The sequence below is a fragment of the Gossypium arboreum genome, chromosome 3 (assembly GCF_025698485.1).
Source record: "Gossypium arboreum isolate Shixiya-1 chromosome 3, ASM2569848v2, whole genome shotgun sequence".
NCBI lineage: Eukaryota > Viridiplantae > Streptophyta > Magnoliopsida > Malvales > Malvaceae > Gossypium > Gossypium arboreum.
This window is the reverse complement of record NC_069072.1, coordinates 118538075-118559892: the sequence shown is the minus strand read 5'-3', so window position 1 is coordinate 118559892 and position 21818 is coordinate 118538075. Positions and strand designations below refer to the sequence as shown.

Below are 21818 nucleotides of genomic sequence, written 5' to 3'. Positions count from 1 at the left end.
TTTTATATGATACTTTACATGTGCCAAATCTAGCTTGTAATCTCATACCTATTAGCAAACTATTCCAATCGTAGAATTGTTGTATTATATTTGACTCATCTATGTGTAAAATTCAGGACATGGTCTTGAGAAGAATGATTGACAGTGCTAAAGAATCTGGTGATATTTACTTGTTTTTTTTTATGACGACCATCTTAGTCAGTCGACAACTACTCTATGTTTGAACTCTGTTTCTAGATTTGAAAAGGTTCTAATTTGTCAATAGGCTTGAACACTCTAATTTTTACTATTCAGGACATTTGTTACTTGATCTGTTTAAGAATAAAAGTCCTTATTCATATCACCGTGAATTTTGTGAATTGGCTAAATTTTATCGGTCATTTTTTTCACCTAAAAAAAAAAAAGCTTCCAAAATTTTTTCATTAATTCATAGTGATGTTTGGGGACCTTCAAGAGTCTCAACTTTTTCAATAAAATGTTGATTTGTCAAATTTATTGATGATCATACTCTCATTTATTGGGTGTTTTTATTAAAAAATAAGTTTGAAGTTAAAAATGTGTTTCAATCTTTTTATGCTATGGTGAAAACACATTTTGGTGTAAAAATAAAAATATTTTGAAGTGACAATGGTGGGGAATTTTTTAGTGACCAATTAAACGTTTTCTTAACCAAACATAGAATAATCCACCAAAGCTCTTGTACAAATACACCACAACGAAATAAGATTGCAAAAAGAAAAAATCATCATCTTTTGGAAGTAAATAAAGCATTGATGTTCACTAGTCAGGTACCACGTTATCTTTGGGGAGAGACATTGTTAACGACTACATATTTTATTAATAGAATGTTAGTAAAACTCTAAACTTTAGAACTCTTTTCAGTCTTTTTAAAGATAACTTTCTTAACTCTAAGTTGATCATAGATTTACCCCTCCGAGTTTTTTGATGTAGTGTTTTTATTCATCTTTACAACCAATGAAAATTAGATTCTGGAGCAAAAAAATGTCTTTGTTGGGTATGCTTCTAATAAAAATGTTACAAATGTTATGATTAGATAATCCATTGATGAGGATGATTCAAACAAATAGCATCTAGCATTGGAGTTTGAGATCAATGACTTGGGTACTTTAAATTACTTCCTTGGAATGGAAGTTGCTCGATCAAAGAAGGGTTTTATGGTTTCTCAAAAAAAAATATGTGATTGATCTTTTAAAGGAGACTGGGGTGAGTGGTTGTCGCCTAACTGACACACACCAATTGATCCAAATGTAAAATTTTGGAATAAAGAAAGAAGATTAGTTGATAAAGGGCAATACCAGAGATTAGTTGGTAAGTTAATCTACTTATTACATATAAGGCCAAACATAGCTTTTGCAAAAAGCTTAGTGAGTCAATTTATGCACTCCCCAATGGAGGAACATGAAGAAGCAATGTTTTAGATTCTAAGATACTTAAAGATTTTACTTGACAATGGCTTATTCTTCAAGAAATCCGAACAAAGAGGAATTAAAGTTTATACAGATGCAGACTGAGCAGGCTCAATAACAGATTGAAAATCTGCATCAAAGTACTGTACATTTGTTTGGGGAAACTTTGTGACTAGGCGAAGCAAAAAACAAAGTGTTGTAGCAAGTAGTGCAAAGGTTGAATTTAGATCAATGGCTCAAGCAATTTGTGAAATAACGTGGTTTAAAATAATTATGCAAGGAATTTGTAACAAGTAGTTGACTAGAATAAGGGAATTATTTCCCAAGATATGTTGTAAGTCTTTTTTCTATTTAAATTCAATTCATTACTTAATAAAAGAAGAACGGTTTTATTGAATACTTTCTTGAAAATTTTCAATTTGCAACATAGGAAAAATCATTATTCTTAAGATAATTTCTTGAAAGTACCTTCCCTTATTATTTTAATTTTCTGACCCCGACAAAATTACATACAACATATGTTGGTTGCTACCATGGTTTGTTGTTCTAGTTTTTAAAAACATGATTCTATTTATATAGAAGACGCGCATGTTTAGAAAACGAAAGTTAAGAATGTTATATCATAATTTTTAGTATATTTTACTCTAGTCCTAATATATCTAATTATATTTATTACTCAAACAGATGAAACAAACATGTTTTTTAAGATGAAGACTCAAAATGATAATTTAATCTTAGAATCAAAGAAACTTTGGTTGGAGATGGACTCAAATTCTAGAGTTTGATACATCAAAACTCTTATGGAAGTTTTATCTAAGTTAGAATATATTCATTGAGAGTAACCGAGAGAGATTGGGAGATTAAGAGAGTACAAATTTGTTCAAGTGAAGAAAGTTTTATGTGTGCATTGTTTCTGTAAGCAACCAAGAGAATCTCTTGAGTTGCAAAACTAAACTTTCGAGGGGGAAGCTTAAAGGAAGAGTGATTTAGTCTTTGTACAACAATGAGGTCGCTAAATTGGTAAGTATTAAACCAGTGTTAAGACTTAAATCATTTATTGTACTGTGAGAAAGATAGTGGATCATTGCTTTAAGCAAGGCTCTATAGACATAGACTGAGGCCAAACTACGTAAGAAAATCTTGGTGTTCAGCTTTTCGTTTTTCGCATCTTTGATTTCGTTGTTGAAACTTCCAAGTATTATTTTAATCATAATTTTTGTTTGCAAAACAAGTACCTTTTTAATCGTTTCTACATATTCCATGCTAAGAAGTACGAACACTTACAAATTCATGAAAAAGGTAGAGTTGGATTTTAAAAAAAATGAATACGATTAAAAAGCTAAAACATAATAACGCATATGAATGACAATATTAGCTTTTAAAACCACTAAATAGTCATATAAAAATAAGAAGGCCAAACTATCAAATGTTTCAAGAAAAATCAATAAATTCAACATCACAAAATTACAAAAAAAGAGCAGTATCATAAGAATGCAAGGAATGAGGTTCTAGAAAATACCCCAAGGATCACATTGTTGTATATAATATATAGTATATATATATAGTATGTCTTCAGAATAAAATTGTGTTTATATATACGAACATATTTAAAAGATAAGTAATCATTTGATATACCTTCTGTGAAGTTCTTTTGACTTCACAGACGGATTGAGGGTGTGACAAATGTCATATATATTTAAATATTTTAAATTTTTTTACTACACCTTATAATAAACTTCTTAAACCCTCAATCTGTTTGTGAAATCTAAAAATTTCACAAACAGTGTATCAAATAATTTTCATTTATATATTTATCAAAATAGTCGTATTTATATAAAATATATACATGTACAATAATATAAGAAAAGAAGATATGATCGTTGTTACTAACAATTTAATTTTTTAAATTATTTATTAAACATTTCCTTTTAAGATGAATAAATATGTTGATTTGGTAATAAAAAAATCCAAATAAATGAGTCAACTCGGATAATTTCCAAACACAGTTTTTACTTCTTGGAGAGGCACTTAGGAATCTGTTGGTACACTATAAATAGAGGCCTTGGATTAGAGCTGTAGAATCCAATTCTGAATCAAGAATACTATTGCAAAACATTCTTTTCCTTAGTTTCTTTGGATTCAATCTGGTAAACAATTCAAGGGTGCAATGCAAATTGTTCTATTCAAGGTAAAAGCATTGTATCCTAAGAATAGAGTTTTCTAATCATTATACACATAGAAGGGAAATAACTATTCTTAAAATAATCTCCTGGAAATGCTTTATTTAATTTTTTTAATTTTCCGAATCCAACAAGTTTACATACAACATACAATGTTGCTAGTTTGGTTTGTTGTTCTAGTTTCTCAAAGAACAGATAAAACAAATATGTTCTCTAAAATGAAGAAAGAATATGGTAATTTAATCTCAGAATCAAAGAAACTTTCATTCTTCTAGTGAACCACATTAGAGCTTGATACAATGGTGCCCATGTTAAAACAAAATAGAACATACCTCACCCTTTATAGTAGATTTGTCTACATTACTTGAAGCAAGGGGCTTCCTTGCAATTAGCTCTGCTGCATGCATACCGTTGATGTTCTGTTTATTTGTCAATGATGGTTCTTGCTTCTTGTTCTCGCACTCTACTTTGTCCGCATATTTATCCTGTTAAGTCAAAATATTGGTTTTGTTAATTCATTAAAACAAATCACATCCATAACTACCTAAGAGGTTATATTAGGATTATTTCATTATCTCAAATGTAACCAAAGCTTAAGTCTAAACTTGAGCGCTGAAAAAAAAGTAAAGCCCCAAGTCCGAATCATAATTTGATGACATCACTTAACAACCAAAAGAGAAATGCACTGTCCTGAATAAATTAGCATTAATTAAATGCTTAATATGCAAAACTTCCCTTGAAAAGGAGCATAATAGAAACGTTAAATAGAAGAGGGAGGAGCGAGACAGGGAGGAGAAAGAGCCGAAATGGGTTCAAATCAAGCTCAACTTTGATTGAAAAGAAACCCAGCCAACTTTGGATAGTTCATGCTCAATTTGCAGTTTTCTATATCCTCAATACATAAATTTAGTGTCTTTATATTACTCTATAGCTTCTTTCATAAGCATTCATATTCGACACGTATTTAGATATAGATATAGATTATGGTATATAACACTACAATGTCCCTCCAAATTTATGAGAAAACTTCGAAAAGATGAAAATATTGGTGTCAAACAAATACCTATACTGTAAATAAAAAATATGTTGCATAAGGTTTATTACTCATAAAAAAAATTTATTATTATGGAGCTTAAGATAATATGAAATTCAACTTCATCAAAAAAGGAAAACTGATCACATCCTTCAAAACCCATAGGATCTGGAATCTTTGTACATAAATATACAACCATTAAGGTCTATGCACTGACATAGCAGTGGTCTAATCGCCATTTGATTGTTTATTGGAATTTATCTTCAAATGACTTTTAGGAAAGCTGAATACCTGAATTTCCCAACTAATATTATTCCATAGTAACAAGTAAAAACACTTACTAATTCAAGAATAAGGTAGGGATGGATTTTAAGGAAAATGAACTGATTCCATACAATTTCTAGGAAAACTAGAGAACCTCATGGTGCGTTAAATGAACGTGAGTTTACCTTGCTTCCTGACTTTTTAAAAGTAGCTTCAATATCCTTTGGCTTATCCTTCCTGTATTAAGAGTAGAACTAAAATGTATATTCAAAAAAGAGAAAAATAAAAATTGAAAATATATATACATGCATCTAAAGAGGACGATATTATTTGAAGCATGAATAGTTGGCGAGTTAACATTTGCCAGACTCCAGATGTATTTCAATGTAAACAAATTTAAACCACCGCAAGGATGACAAGTATTCAACCCTTAAATAGGCAGTAAACAAATGTTTTATACAAGTATCATACAGTAGTGCATAGCAAAATTATAGGGATTTTTTATTATTAACCGCTAATAATTAAGGATTATAGAGTTATATGGACGATAAATTGCTTGCAACTCTTCTCAATGAATTCGTTACAATGAGAGAAATTCTTTACTAATCTTTCAATTTTTTCTACTGCCCATTCAGATTCTAACATGGTATGAAAGCTAAATACCAGATTTATGAAATTTTTTTCCAGATTTATGAATTTTTTTTCAACTTTCCAAAAATTTGGTACTCACACACCTAAGCTTGTCTATTTACCTCATCGAACACACCATTGCCAACCTACCCTGCAAGTCTGAAAACCATACAGTAAGCACGTGAGTCTCACATGCCACCAACGTCTTCTGTGCACCTCTCTACGTGTCGGCGCAAGTTACACCGCCAGAATTTGGACTTCCAATCATCTCCATTGGCCTTATTGGAGTGTTTTTGGCCTCCCTTTGCTTTTATTGACCTTGTTTGGTGTGGATAAAAGGGATTGCTTATCGGCTATTTGGGTATTGTTTTTCTCTTTTTTTTGAGTATTGTTTATTGATTTTGGGGTACTGTTCATTCCTTAATTTGTTGCGGAAAAATCCTTTTTGTTGCTTGGATATTTTTCTTTGCTTTTCTTAAAATTGCAATGACAAATAAAAGGACTGCTGCAGTTAGTTCATTTATTTTTGTAGATAGTGCTTTTAATGCCCACATTGATACTGAAGCATGGATCATTGATTCTAGAGCAAAAAAACCTTTTTAACTACTCTCCATGCTAAATAAAAGATAGTATCCAAATAGCAATTGGTTACTTTACTTTCATAGATGGATCTGGTTCTCTTAACTATACTCTCAATATTTCACTATCTTCTATGCTTAATGTTCCTAAGTTTCCTGTCAACCTCTTATCAGTTAGTGCCATAAATAAAATTCTACATTGAATTTTCCCCTGATCATTGTGTCTTTTATGACCTTCAAACGGGGAAGAGGATTAGGATTGGTAGAGTGCATGATAGCTTATAAATGTTGGAGGAGAATCAAGACTCTGTTCAGTGTCATGCCCTTTTTAGCAAAAATAAAGATGCTAAACAAGAAATAACACAGTGGCATAGACGGTTAGAGCATCCACCTTTTTATGCTCTAGAAAAAACATATACTAATTTGTTTTCAAGAATTCAGTTTGAGTCACTGGTCTGTGATGCATGTGAATATGCTAAACAAACCAAAAACTCTTACCCTTTGTAGAATGATAGAAGTACTATTCCTTTTATAATAATTCACTCTAATGTTCTAGTTGAATTATCTCATTGCTTAGGCTAAAGTCAGTGTATCTAATAAGAAAAAATTTTCTTTCTCGTTCTCAATCTTTCCAGAAGATAATTAATACTCAATTTGACGCTAATGTGAAAATTTTGAGAACAGATAATGGCGCAAAATACAGCTTTAATGATTACTTGCAATCCTAAGGAATTATCCACCAAACTACTTTCCCTGGCACTAGTGCGCAAATTGGAGTGGCAAAAAAAAAGGATCACGCATTTGTTGGAAGTTGTCTACTCTTTGATATTCACAATGAATCTTCCAAAACCTTAATAGGAGATGTAATTCTATCTGCCACATATCTAATCAATAACGCGTCACCTAAAACACTTGGTTTTAATATTGTTCCTCCAAAGGTTTTTGTGTATTTGCTTTGTTCACACTCAAAATGTCAAAAAGTTGGATCCATGAGTCCTAAAATGTATATTTTTCGAGTATTCTCCTACACAAAAGGGTTACAAGTGTTATCATCCTCCATCCAGAAGATACTTTGTCAACTTGGACATTACTTCCAAAGACGACTAACTTTATTTTGGCATAAACCAATCACCTCCTCAGGAGGAGAATGAAAAAGAAGAGATGATGCCTATGATGTCTAGTTTTGTTACTTTGGAAGGTTTCATTAAAAGAGAGAACATGTTCAAGGGTAGATTATGGGTGCTTGGATGGACTAGATTTGAGAACTTAATCAAGGAGAAATAAGCTAGAAAAAGTAATCATGCATCCTACTCAACGCTAAGAATTTTCGTCTCTTGGTGAGTCATCTAATGCTACCAATGATCTTGATTTACCCATAGGTCAAAGAAAAGGTGTTAGGTCTTGCACTAAACATCGTAAATCTAACTTTATTTCCTATGGCTCATTGTCCTCTTCCTATAAAACCTTTGTCTTGTCTCTGTCCTTTATGTATGTTCCACGGGATTGGAAGAAAGTTTTAAATAATCCAAGATGGAAGGAAGCTATGACTGTGGAGATGAAAGCTTTGGCAAAAAATGAGACTTGGGAACTAGTCATTCCACCATCAGGAAAGAAGTTGATTGGTTGTAAACGGGTTTTCACTATAAAACACAAGGTTGATGGTTTGCTTGAAAGGTTCAAAGTCAGATTGATTGTTCAAGGGTTCAATCAAACTTATGGAGTGAACTATCAGAAAACATTTGCACCTGTTGCTAAGATGAATAAAATCATAATTTTGTTGTCCCATGCAGCCAACCTTGATTGGGAATTGCAACAATTAGATGTAAAAAAATGTAATTCTACATAGAGACTTGGAAGAATAAGTTTACATGAAAGTTCTTCTAGAATTTGATAATAGAAATACACAAGGGAAAATGTGTAGATTAAAGAAAGCTTTGCACGGGTTCAAATAGTCTCCCAAAGCATGGTTTGACAGATTTAGCAATGCCATTATCTCTTTTGGCTATCAACAGAACAATGCTAATCATTGTCTTTTCATATAACATCACAAGGGAGAAATCACTCTTCTTATAGTATATGTTGAGGACATTGTAATGACCAGTGATGATAGAAGAAATGTCTTGACTAAAGAGACTGTTGGCTCTGGAATTTGAAACTAAATATCTTGGAAAGTTGAAATACTTTTTGGCAATTGAAGTTGCCAAATCAAAAGGGATCTTCATTTCTCAGGGAAAAATGTAATCTAGATCTTTGGACGAAAATTAGTATGATGGGTGTAAACCAGCAAAATCACCTATTGAGAGCAATCATAAGCTGCGAACAGAGATTGGAGAGTCAATGAATAAGGAGAGATATCAAAGATTGATAGAGGGACTGATTTATTCCTAGCACATCAGATTGGACATAGCATATGCAGTCAGCTTGGTAAGTCAGTTCATGCATGATCCTAGAGAATCTCACACATAGGTTGCTTTACGCATTTTGCACTATCTAAAGTTTGCACTAGGAAAAGGTTTTCTTTTCCTAAACATGATCATCTTCAAATAGAAGTCTTTACAAATGCATGTTGGGCAGGTTCTTTGGATGATAAGAGGTATACACTGTTGGGACCGCCGTTACGCCCCGTGGCACAGCGAAAAAAATATTCCGACGATTTACAGCCAAAAATCCATGTATGAGAAACAAATCGGGTTGAAATAGGGTTAAAAATATACCTTATTTACTGAAAACGTTGAAAGGATATTGCTAATTCGATGTCGATTCCAAGCCACAACGAAAATGTCCCAACCTCTACGTATTCCACCGCATCAAAAACGAACAATTACTTTCTCTTGAACATTTCAGAGAGAACTAAAAACGGTTACTAAACCTTTTAAATTATTAAGTTGGTAACCTTAACAGACTAAGGGATTATTATCATTTTATTTTCTTTAATATCACATATTGAAAAGGAAAATCGGATTATTCTCTTATTAATAGAGAAGACAAATGAAAAGTTAGAAAAAGAATTATATTCTTTCCAAAAGAATATAAAACTATTCCCTTATTAATGGAAAGTTAGAAAATGAATTATACTTTTTCCAAAAATATTAATTTTCATATCTTTTATATTTTGACCGAAATTAATTAATATAACTATTTATATTAATAAATTCAATAAAATATATACAATTAATATTTTGTATGAATCAAATTCATATATCAATTATATTCTTTCCAAAAGAATATTAATTTTCATGTTTTTATAATTAACTATTTATATTAATAAATTGGTAAAATATATAAAATTAATATTTTGTATGAATCAAGTTCATATATTAATTCTATCTATATTCTCTATTTGTGTACAAGTTTGTACATAAAATGTGTTTAGTATTTAACTATCAAATTAAATTAATTCAACCATTAATTTAATTCATGTGATAACTAAATAAAATACCAAATGTATTTGGATTCAGTTCGTTTCAACTATAGACTATGACTCTGTTGGCTCTTGTAATGTTGGTAGTAATACTAGAACATTTCTAACATTATAAACAATTAGGGCATCTAGCAATGCATCATTGCCACCTAAGTTAGAAGAAGTCATTATTCGACATAACCTTTCTGTGATAATCTTTTCATGGATTGTATCATTTTATCCTTAATATCTAGATTGGACACAAGTAATGGAATAGTCACACTTGTATAATTCAATCTCATATTTCTTGATTTTCTGAGCAGGCTACAATAAACAAATAAGTGTAATATCTCATATCAACTTATTCGAGTATGACCACACATTTCTAGTGTCACTCCATCAAGAGACCTAAGATATTACTCCCATTATGTAGAAGGGATAAATCCTACCTTGATCAACCATATCCCACTACATGGATTGTGATATATCCAACATCAATATTTATAATAGAACCTGTTACGTCCAACTCACAATGTTGAGACAATGATGATCTAAAGTTTGAGGATCATATACATAATTATCACTATGAGTAATATTGTGACAATTACATAATAATCCAAGAAACATACTCATAACGGGTCAATTCAATATGTTCTCTAACACACTTATGTATTAATTTTAACATCCCTATGTCAATGACAATTCTTTGTCATCAATCAACTACACATTAGTCTCAATGCATTATTATTGTCCAAGCCCACAATAATACTTGACTAAGAACCTTTTTAAGAATAATCATATATTCTTAAGATTTTATTACAATTCAATTTATTTATATACATAGAAAAAGAAATTGAAATAATAATGGCAATGCCTAATATTAATAAACAAGATAAAATGAGTATATGATTACAATCATCTCATGATTGGTCTTTGGCTATACTCTAACATACACCTGGGTATTACACCCTTGTGGGAGGAAATTTAGTCACCTAGAAGAGTAAAAAGCAAAGTGTGGTTGCTCGATCAAATGCAAAGACAAAATATAGAGTCAATTGCTCAAGGAGTTTCTGAGCTATTGTGATTAAAAAAATTACTAGAGAAACTAAAATTATTAGAAGAAAACAAATTATCCTTGTATTGTGATAATAAAGTTGTCATCAGTATTGCTCAAAATCTAATTCAACATGACATGATCGAACATAACACATTGAGATTGATCAATATTTTATCAAAGAAAAATTGACTATTGGACCTTTAAAACTAGTTCATGTGACATCTGACAAACAGTTAGCTCATATCTTCACTAAAAGATTCAACAAAAGAACTTATCATGATTTGGTTTGCAAGTTAAGAGTGTTAGCTAATTAATAGTAGTGCATGGCAAAATGATAGGGATTTTTTATTATTAGCAGCTAATAATTAGGGATTATAGAGTTATTTGGTTTCTTTTTCTTTTCCAATTGGAGGTGTATCAATTGTTTGCAACTCTACTTAATGAAATATTTCAAAAAAGTGAGAAATTCTTTACTAATATTTCATTTTTCCCCTGCCCATTCAGTTTCTAACAATCATGATATTCCAAGATAGAGCCAAAGAAAGCTTACCTTTTTTCGTGATGATTTGGTTGATGCCGATTGGACCTGTTATTCATGGAAACAGAATTTTGCTCAAGTAGTTGATTCAGCTGCATCCACAATTCATCAACCTTTTTGTTCAAATTGTTTATGTCTGCCTCTGCTTGAGCTATGTCCTTAATATCTGCCTTTATCTTTATCATTATCAGAAGTTAAAAAAAGATTGATGCAAAATAAAAATTTAGATATACTAGTTAAATCTGAGGTAAGCCATTGGCTACCTTTTCATTAACCGTATTTGGGAGAGTTACGGTTCCTTGAGAGGGGGTCAGTCCAGCTTCCAGAGCTGTCCTCTTATCTCTTTCCCTATGCAACTCTTCCGCTAGTCTTGTCACCTATAAGTACAATCAAGAGGAAATCAAGACTGCACTATTATCATAAGACTAACATAGTATCAACAATAAAACTCATTATCTTTGTGCAAGTAATGGATAACACAACGAAAAAAATAAACAATGATGACTTGTATGCTTCAAATGCACCAAAATTTGAGCTTGTTTTAACCATGCGCAAAAGATTTGATATTTAAGAGGAAACAAAGAAATGCTTAAGGGAATATGTTGCCTTTAATACTTTTTTAAATATCAAAGTAAGCTTCTTTACTGTTTCAGATACATAGCCTAACATTACTGTTTCAGATACATAGCCTAACATAACTCCTGAAACAAAAGTGAAAAAAAATAAATCTCCTCAAACATACATCATTCTGAAGAGCTTGACAATGCCCATGCAGCGTCTTCTTTTGTTTTTCCAAGCAGGCTTCATAAACCAGATTACCTTCGATCTGTACTGCAAAGATGACTTGTCATGAAAAATCTCCAAACAAGTTGAGATAATAATAATTAGAAAGGGTGCATTTGGCTGAACCTCTTCTGTGTGTCCCTTTTTCAAGTCAGATTTTTCAGCCTTGATCCTCTCTATTTCAGCCCTAAATTGGGTCAAAATTAAGTAAAAGAAATAGAGTTATTATCTATTAAAATAACAAATTTCTGCATCTAAATTGTTGCCTTTTCCATTTTGGTTTAAAAAATTATGTTATGCAAAGCATAGATTGCTTCATCCTAAGCACAAAAGAAGACATTAAAAGGTGCTTGGAACTTTAAGTGGGTATTGGGTCCTCTATGGTATACACAAGAATATCCAGGAAAATGTATGCAAAACTTCTTTATACAGATCAAGGGAACATCACTTACTCTTCTTTAGAAGGACAATGAATAGATTCCATAGAAAGCTTCTTCTTTGCCTGGACAAGCAAACCAGAAAAACTAAACAATTAGTTGTTACAAGATTATAAACATATAGACCAACTTGAGAAATTCTAAGTTAGTAATAGAATGAATGCTTGGAAATATTTATTAGCTAAGAGAGAGTCAAACGAAGTAGGCCAAAATGGAATGCATTATAAATAAAGAAAATTAACACTTACAATTGCCCATCCCCAAACAGTGGGACGCTTAGCTCTATGGCCAAATTCGCAAACAGCCTCTATTGCTGAACTCTTGTTACTTTGATTATCCTCACTCCTTTGTAAATCATTTTCAGACAGGGAAGAGTGAAGTGAACTTGAAAGCTTCTTGGTGGCTTTTAAATCACCATCAGCTATAGAGGGCTCAGAACTAGAGCTCGAATAATCAGAATCCTGCAATTTTATTTTTCATTTCATATAGGAGTATAGTATGTCATCTTTTCACTATTGATGTATTTCTATTTTCACCTTATTTATGTTAAACTAAAATGATTCTCAAAATCTAAACCGAGGGACCACAAAATGTAACAACATATGGCTATACTAAAATAAAATGCCTTTACCTATAAAAAACAACAAAGGAGAACAAATCATTATTCCTATAAGGTGAAGAGAGAGAACTATATATTTGATTCCAATATATGATGCTACAAATTTTATTGCAATGCATTCTTTCTCAGCAATAAATCAAGTTCAAATTATGAAGGTACATGCTAAGGGGAAAACAAATAAAGAGATGAAAATAAAATAAACCTTGAGTTGCTAGGTGGTGACAGAGGGAGCATAACAAACTACAAAAACATTAAAGTATGTGGTATGAGAAAACAGATCCAAAAATCCATGAGTTCAGCATATTTCTTGCATTAGAGAAAGGTAAATGAAATTTGGCAGTGAAAGCTTTAAGTTCCAACTTGTGTATTAAGTTTGTTACTTCCACCATCTTTAAAGTTTATGAACAAAATACAATCCAAATGCCATTCTAAGAAGGTAGAGGAACAAGCCTTATCATCATCCAGATCATTGTTAATAGAGTGACCGCTCCTACTGCCTGTTCCACTTGCTACATAGTCACTATCACAGTATGCATTAGACCCAGTTGTTGCATCATTACAGTCATCATCAGTTGCCTCTTCACTTTCAGTTTCACCTTCACTTTCACTTTCACTTTCACTTTCACTTCCACTCTCTTCCGTTCCATAGTATAAATTGGGGGAAACATATCCTTCCTGCCAACAAAATGTTGAGCTACAATCATAATTTAAAAAAGTAAATCCAAAGCAAAGTAAAAAATATTGGACCTTGGAAAAAGAAAGCATGTTGTTAGTAGGAAACGTTAGTCAATATCTAATGGCACAAATTAAGGTGGTATTTAAGGGAAAATTATGAAATTAGTGCATTTTCTGCTATTGAATTTAGTGAAAACAGTGCATTAAATGCAAAAAACTTTAATTAACTAGTAATTTAACTACATTTAACCAGTGCATATAGGCACACATTAGCTAGACCCTTGTTAATTTTATAAAACTTAAAAATATTCAAGTAATTAAGCTATGATGGATCTCACATTTATTTGCTTACATTCTCAGAAAGAATGCAGGCTAATTGTTGAAGTATAGATGAATCAATAAAAGGATACAATAACTCATACTCAAATTCCACAGTTAGACAGTCATAATTTATTCATTAGATTCTGTACCAATAATAGAACATACACATAAGGACAAACAAATTTTGACTTAATGATCAAGTTTCCTCAGAAAGAACAAATAGAAAATAGAACATATCACTTGTGAGCTAAAGATAGAGCATTACAGCTCATAAATTTTGAGGAGTACATACTTGTCTGTATAGTGACTACACAATGTCATATCAAAAGTAGTTGTGAAAAAGAAGACAAGAAATATTGCTTACCCCAAATATTTTATCATATTCTTCAAGTAATGTTATAACAATGGCTTGAGCATGATTGGCTGCAGCAGCTGCTCGCAGCAGCTGAATTGAACTATCATCACCCAATTTAAAATCGTTTTCAATCTCACAGTCACCAGATACAAGAGGGCGAAGAATCAAGGGTGCCATGCATGCTGCCACAGCTGAAGAGCTCATCCGATTTAAAGTTTTATTAGAAGCCACAGCTTGCATCATCATTAGAATTCTGAAGTAAAGTAACATAAAAATGATAAGTACGGAAAAAGGCAAGTAGAAGCCAACACAGCAAAAACTGGGGGTCATTTTTTTAATTGTGAAGGTAAGATTGAATTCCATTATTTTTCCAAGATGTATGTACCTACAAGAAGAAAAAGATTCTAGAGGTATTTCATCCATGATTTTTCAACAACAATCAACTGAGTACTGAAAACTAACAGAAAGTTAAGAGATAGCTATCATTTACATCTGTAATATACAAATATTCTTATCTCAACCAACAAATGGGATTACAACTCTCTTTTCATTGAATCCACAATGCTTAAGAAATAATATAAAAATTGCATGTCAAATATAACTTGTACCATGAAAAGCATACTACTTAGAAAGGCAAAGAGTGAAGTGATGAATCAACTACCTCTGTAGTAGGCGACGGTTTGGCTCAGGAAACGCGTCCAATACTGCTTCACGCATAGTGTTGACTCTATCACCACCCAGAGTTCCTAATTATTTTATGATGTTCAATAGCAACAAAAGAAAATGTCCAAAAGTCATACAGATAGGTAAATCATCCGACACATGATGTCATAGAGCTCTTGATACTGGACAATTCCACTACATCCCTTAGGGAGCTAACCAATTGAGAATAGAGAACGCAAGAACTTCACCCATAGATGCTTAAAACAGGAATGTAAGAAGATGAACTTCCTATTTTATTTAGATTATTGAATAATAAAGCACATCATATTGAAGTCCAATAGGGATTATCCAACACATTTCACATTAAAGTTGGAAGCATCAAGAATCCAATTGTAGTAAAGCTTTCATGAACTCAATTTACTACAAGGTAAGATAGAGAAAAAAAACACTTCAATGAAAACTTACGGTATGCTTCTAGTAGCGCATTGCAGCATGAAGCAGGGACAGGACATGATGGCAACTCTCGAATGACATACTGGAAAATGGCATGAAGAAAACTATACACTCTTAGGACCAAAATATATTATAACTTAATGAAAGATCCTGAGGAAACTAATAAGGTATACCTTGATACAATCAGCAATGACATGTGGATCCTCCTCACGAGAGAACTCAGTTTTTCCTGCATAAAAGAATATGACCTAAAAAGTTAGAAAAAGACCAAACAAGTACTGTGATGTTGAATTCAAAGTAGCATTAGCTTTTTGCTTTCCCTATTCAATAAGTAAAGAATCTTCCTTGCATGTATATCAATTAAAATTTAAGTTTAACAAAACTAGTTGATAGCATTATTTGCCTTAGAACATTAAGTATTGAATGTGAAATTCCACAGAAATTGTAAGAAAAGAACAATGAAGCTATGGTATTGAATGTGAAATTCCACATCAAGTATTGATAGCATTAGTTGATAGCATTATTTGCCTTGAGCAGCTATGGTAGTTGTAACCAATATAAAAATAAATAAAAGTACAACAATGAAGATAGTCGAGGACAGAGTGTGTCTAAACAAACCCTTTTCATATTCCTGAATTCGACGCTTAACATCTTCAACGTCAGCAGCTAGTCGTAAGACCCCTTCTGCTTTGGTTCCTGTTAAATAATTTTAACATGATAAAAAAAATAGGCCTAAAGAATACAAATACCAAATCACTTAAATCACTGAACAACGTAGAAAATTCTTGAAAAAAATATAAAGGGAAGTTTAGATGCTATAATATTCTTGAAGCAGCTCTTTTGTTACTGCTACTGACTTTTTGTTATGTGTCTTTGCATGTAACATCACAGCCATCTTTTCTTCTGTTCTTGTTTCACAGCAACTTCAGAATGTCGTCATCCAAGGGTCTGGTATTCATAGAGGGATCAGAGACTAGTCCTTTGAATTGCAATGGGTCATCCATAATCTTGATCGCAAGTCCAAAGCTACCAATATTCTTAAACTCGTGCAGATAACTCATATATCCTTTATTTAGAAAGAAGGGGATCAGCATAGTATTGTATTCAACAGACTTGATTTTATTGTTACTTTAATTAGGGAGTTTGTTTAGCTTAAGATTGACAATTCCCCTAAATTAGTCATCACCCCCAAGGAATTAGAAATTGTTGTAGCTTTGGGGTTTGAATTGTGTCCTTTTTCTTAGTTTGGGTTGTTACTTGCGTGAACAACTGATGTTTTGTCTTGCTTCTTTGATGATCCAAATAAGGTGAGTGAATAAAAATACATGCGCATAGATTCACTAGTCTATATAAGGATTAGTCAGTTAGCCATCATATGCAACTAAAACTATAGCATAATACTTAAATGAGACCATGACAATTAATTTAACAAAAAAAGCTCACCATGCTCTTCTATAAATCTTAGAGCCTTCTCCAAAAATGTTGGAGCTCCGTCAACATCTTCTAGTGCAAGTAAAATTGGTTTGCCTAAGACAGTAGATCTCACAGGCTGTTTATTGTTCACTACAAAGAGAAAGAGAAGCAACAATACCTCAAATGAGTAAAAATAAATCAAAACAGCCCACAAAGTTAGAAATTTGGTAACTTGGAACATTCAAGGAAGAACTCAACAGGCTTGTAAAAAAACATAACAGAGTGAACAAATAAAGAAAAATAAGAAGAAAAGAGCGTCAAGTGAAACAAGAATAGGAGGAACAGACAACTAAGGCTCCCAGTTTGTAACATGCATAAAGTTTTCTGCTTATATTACATCATAAAAATGAAATTATAAAGTATGCACTGTTTTTGGTGTTTTAATTAGAAGTATAGATAAAAATGATGAACTAGAATAACAATTAGTGCAAAGTTTCACCACAGTCAAGAAGACATGGCTGCATAACCTTACCTGGGTCCTTAGAACCATTAACTGCGTTTGCTTTTTCATTCCCCAAGATGTCATTTTTCCCCAATACGTGAGGAGAACTTGATGCTTGTGACAAGGCATTCTCAAATGCAGCCCTCCACTCATACAAATCCTCTGAACTTTCAGCCTGCAACACCAACAAAAGAAACCATAATGTCATCTGATTTTCATTTTGATTAAGCATTGAATTCTCCCATAATATCAGATAAACACATAATCGATGCTTTCTCTCTGTATTTCTGCCTTCAAAATCAGTGATGTGGCCAAACCAATTCCTTAATAATATGTTTCCCACGATAAAAGAATGCTATCACTTTTCAGCTAGGAATAAACATTAAGTTCAATAAAAACTAGACACCAAGAATGAAATTTTCATTCTGGTAACACCTGGTATCAGTTGCTCAGTAACAAGGTGTTCTGCTTTTCAAGAAAACTTATTGCTGGTTAGATGCATCTGGTCGTCTTTGGATATAAGATCTTTTACTATTTTGGCAGAATCTCAATGTTTGATGTTGTTCAAACAGAAAGCTAATAACTATTTATCAAACTTAAACATATAGAACTAAAGAATCATGGATCTAAAAACCCATTTCAGCTAAACAATTTAGTAGAAAGTATGATACAAAATGGAAAAAAAATTAATCATGGGAGAATTATATAGATGGATAATAGGGAGGAAGCACCTTAAGTGTGAACGTCCGTCCATCTTGACCATCTTGAAATAGTACAGTTAAGAGTTTTTTATCAGCTTTGACAACCACACTAGAAATTTTGAAAGGTTCCATGAGTTAGTAACACTTTCAACTTTTGTAATATTTGCAACTTGAAGAAAAGATTAAGAACTGACAATCTATTCAGAAAAGCAAGCCTACCTGCCTGAATTGTTGAGATCAATGCCACCAAGAATTAAATTCACTTCATTTTCCTTTTGAGGAATGGCATTCTAAGAAGTAAAATGATATCACATTACTTGTTTAAAATCTTAAGTATAAAAAATGCGGCAAGAGAAAAAGATATGATCCAGGCATGGTATGTGAAGAGAAGAGAACAAGATACCACCAAGATAATAATATCTAACCAATAAATATCAATCCATATAGAATTTTACTTTTGCCTCAGGGACTGCGCACTGGAGTTCTTCCCCAATATCCAAACCCAAGTCCTTTCCTCAACCCAAACAATGTTAAATCATTTTTCTATTTTATTCTTTGAGATGAAGCTCCCAAATATCACACCCTTTAGAACAGGCCCCATATGTGTTATAGTGCAACTAAATAAAGTTTCACCCAATTACAAATAGGGGGTCCATCTCTCACTTTTAGGGTCACTCTGCTGGAGAATCGAAGAACCAGCGAATGGACTGATATCAAACTATAATACAACAGTTGTCAAATTAAGCAATGTTTATTAACAACCCACTCTTTTTTTAATCTAAACAACAACTTTTACTATAATAAATAAGTAAATCTCTACAGATTGCTAATGAGTCACTCTAGAGCATTCATTTCTCCTTGATTTAGAACCATACTAATTACTTAATTTTTTGTCATGTTTCCCAGTTTCCTTGGGCTTTTCCCGGACAACCTAAAAACCGTAAAACCAGTAACAAGACCGCTGCATCTGAGACAAAATTTGCATTTTCACTCACCTTTTTGATTGAGAGAACTAGTAAACATAAAAGAGAATTGTAACAAACAAGCATTACCCCTGGCCATGAAGATCTTAAAATCTTATAGTGAGGAAAACAACATCACTTTGATTGACCTCGTATCACTTCACTGTTTATTTTTTTTATTTTTAAAGTCGTATTAAAGTTTGCTTAGGATCATTAAATTGTGCCAACAAAACAATGTAATAATGGATGAACAAGCACATACATCATGTTTAGGCTGACAATCAGATAGGTTCCAAATACTTACAGGATCACTTTTGAAGAAAACTAACGAAGTTTGTGTCAAAATAAACCACCTTTTCTTCCATGATGTCCATCCAATTCCTGTAATCAAAGGAAAAATAGGGAAAAGGCAATAAAAAAATAACCCAGAGGAATCCAAGCCACAGGAGTCTGATTTTCAGCATGAACCTCGTAATGTATATTTTTCTGGTAAAATGTGAGTACAAGTTGTGATTCACAAAATGAAAGCCAAATGAGCAACTGAATTAAATTGGGAAGTGTAATAAAACCAAGCAAAATAAACAAACCTTTGGTAGATAAAAAAAGTGGCCCACTCTTTAAAACCTGCAAGGAAGTTTTAAACCTTAAAAAGCATTAACTTCTACAACTTCATAAATTGCATGCTTAATAGAAACAGTGAATGCAGAACAATGTAAGCAATGGTCTCAGGAAGGTAAAATCTAGCAATGGACTTAAAATACAGAACAATTCATTCTTTAGCATTCAAATTCCTCGTGGTAACTTAAGAGTTTAAATCTAAGCTTATTGTGGTCAGTAACAGCCACAATATGCTTCATATTATCCAACGAGAATAACTGCTATATAGGAAACCTTTCCATAAAATGGTCCAAAAGGTTTAATTGAAATCCAAATCACATAAGATGTAGACAAATGGTAGACAAAAATGATTGTAAACACGACCTCGATGATGACAAAGATGTATGTAGCTATATTACTCTGGCTCATCATTTTTTTCTAGAAGTACCCATGTCCTTGAGTTCATGAGTATAGAGATACCGCTTTCCAAATACAACTTAGAAAAAAAATTGAACATTCCCGAATAAGGCATGTATGCATGTCTGATACATTCAAATAAGATAATATAAGGATTTATGGAATTCAATCAACAACTCAAATTTAGAACATTACAAAACGATTAAAAGAGAGGGAGAAAGAGAGAGAAGTTTACCGAGTTTCTGACACGAGATTTTGGAGTTGGTGGAGCCTCTGGAAGAGGACCAGGAGAAGCCACAACTGCAGCATCTCCCTTGAGAGAAAACAAAATGATTTTCAGCACAAAACCTCCTTCAAAAATCAGAATTTAAGTTTTCCTTTTTCTTTTTGTTCACTGAATATTTAAATCCTTTACTTCAAAATAATCAGAAAAGAAGGCAAGACTGATTTACACCTGATGTCCTTTAGAGGGCTCATCCTTTTTGGAAACCATCCTCTGCAGACAATGAGAAATTAAACAGAATTTCAGTCCAAACTTTCCATAAAACTATTATGAGAACCGAAAAGTAATAATAAAATAATCCACATTAAAAACAATAATGTAAAACTCCTACTATTAAACCACAACATTTTTTTTTCTTTTTTGTTTTCTGAACATCACACACTCTTCTAAAAACAAATAGAAAACTAACAAAACAAAAATGAAAAAAAAAAACATCAAAACCTGTTTCACTTGAAATGGCTCTTCCTTTTTGCTAGGAATTTCTTACCACAATTTTTTTTTTTAAAAAAAGCAATTCTTCCTCTCTCTTTTTTTCTGCTTCTGAATATCAAAGGCTTCTAGAAACGAGCTAGAAAATTAATGCAATAAAAACAAATTCGAGATAGATTGATCAAAACCTGTTGTTTCTGAGATGGTTCATTCTTTTTGGTAGCCATGTTCCTTTAATCGCTCAAAATCTGAAAAAGAAAATCTCAACCGAGTCACAAAATCAAAGGATCAACAGCCTCCGCGCAAACCTTGCAATATTCATTTTCAACAATGCCACTTATTTGCAACATTTAGACAAACAAAAAATGATGCAAAGCTCAAACCAAAATAACGCAAAACATTTAAAAAGAAGATTAAATTTTTTTTACGTAAATTTGAAACGTAATTTGAGGAAAATGGATAATGGAAAATAATAAAAAAAGTTACGGAAGAGGCGTAAAGATAAGAACAAACATGATTTTCGTCTGTTTTATTTTTCATCGTTGTTTGTTTTGCTTGTGAAAGGGATTTGGCTCGGAATTCTTCGATCGACGGAAACACCGTTTGGTCAAAGAAAAGGAAAAGCCTGAAAGCGCTCCCTTCAATGAAAGCGGGGAATTGTGCGGCAGTTGTACACGTCACCCCTGTTCTTTAGCGCTTTTTAAACTCACTTTTTCCTCCAAAAAAAAACTCCCTTGTAATTCTTCCCGGGTGACTAAAATTTCGATTCAAATTGAAAAAATCAAAAAATATATTTATTGGGCTTTAGATAGATGAAAATAAAGTCTACAAAATAAATCAAACAAAACATTAGGCCCAACATATATAGGCCCGTAAGAAAATAAAACAATTTATATTATTAAAAAAGAAAAACTAAAGAAATCATTAAAAAACCATTGCCCTCTTGCCCAATTAGAAAAACTGACCTCTGACTCTCCATCTCATCTGTCAATTCAATCTTTAATGGCGACGTCCTTTACCAAGGGGGTCTAAAAGTCAATTGTTCAGATTCATTTTGAAACTCTCCTCCTTCCTCTCTACTCTTCATTTCTTCAATTTAGT

At 32.3% G+C, this 21818-nt stretch overlaps 1 protein-coding gene across 3 annotated transcripts; it reads right to left on the bottom strand.

Annotated features, from left to right (window-relative positions):
* Positions 1 to 3680: 3680 nt before the first annotated feature.
* Positions 3681 to 21480, bottom strand: LOC108475961 (rho GTPase-activating protein REN1-like). 3 transcript variants are annotated; one of them, XM_017777973.2, is made up of 24 exons: positions 21231 to 21480; positions 20906 to 20965; positions 20460 to 20501; positions 20241 to 20318; positions 19579 to 19615; positions 19296 to 19372; positions 18249 to 18319; positions 18060 to 18138; positions 17359 to 17503; positions 16857 to 16976; positions 16032 to 16109; positions 15587 to 15642; positions 15426 to 15495; positions 14959 to 15043; positions 14307 to 14550; positions 13397 to 13621; positions 12576 to 12788; positions 12343 to 12392; positions 12017 to 12077; positions 11850 to 11933; positions 11371 to 11484; positions 11120 to 11283; positions 5090 to 5141; positions 3681 to 4092 (listed from the first exon to the last, which is right to left on the bottom strand). In XM_017777973.2, the coding sequence occupies exons 2-24, from the start codon at positions 20942 to 20944 to the stop codon at positions 3919 to 3921; spliced, it is 2358 nt and encodes a 785-aa protein (XP_017633462.1). In that variant the 5' UTR covers positions 20945 to 20965; positions 21231 to 21480; the 3' UTR covers positions 3681 to 3918. The 3 variants fall into 3 exon arrangements, with proteins under 3 accessions (XP_017633462.1, XP_017633463.1, XP_017633464.1); XM_017777974.2 differs by having other exon boundaries at positions 11120 to 11277; XM_017777975.2 differs by having other exon boundaries at positions 3843 to 4092; positions 5090 to 5158.
* Between the last annotated feature and the right edge of the window lie 338 nt (positions 21481 to 21818).

Coding starts and splice junctions, on each gene's coding strand:
- LOC108475961 (XM_017777973.2), bottom strand. CDS start 20,944: ATGGCTACCAAAAAGAATGAACCATCTCAGAAACAACAG. Junction 13,622..14,306: donor AATATGATAAAATATTTGGG/GTAAGCAATATT, acceptor TTTTGTTGGCAG/GAAGGATATGTTTCCCCCAA. Junction 4,093..5,089: donor TTAAAAAGTCAGGAAGCAAG/GTAAACTCACGT, acceptor TTGACTTAACAG/GATAAATATGCGGACAAAGT.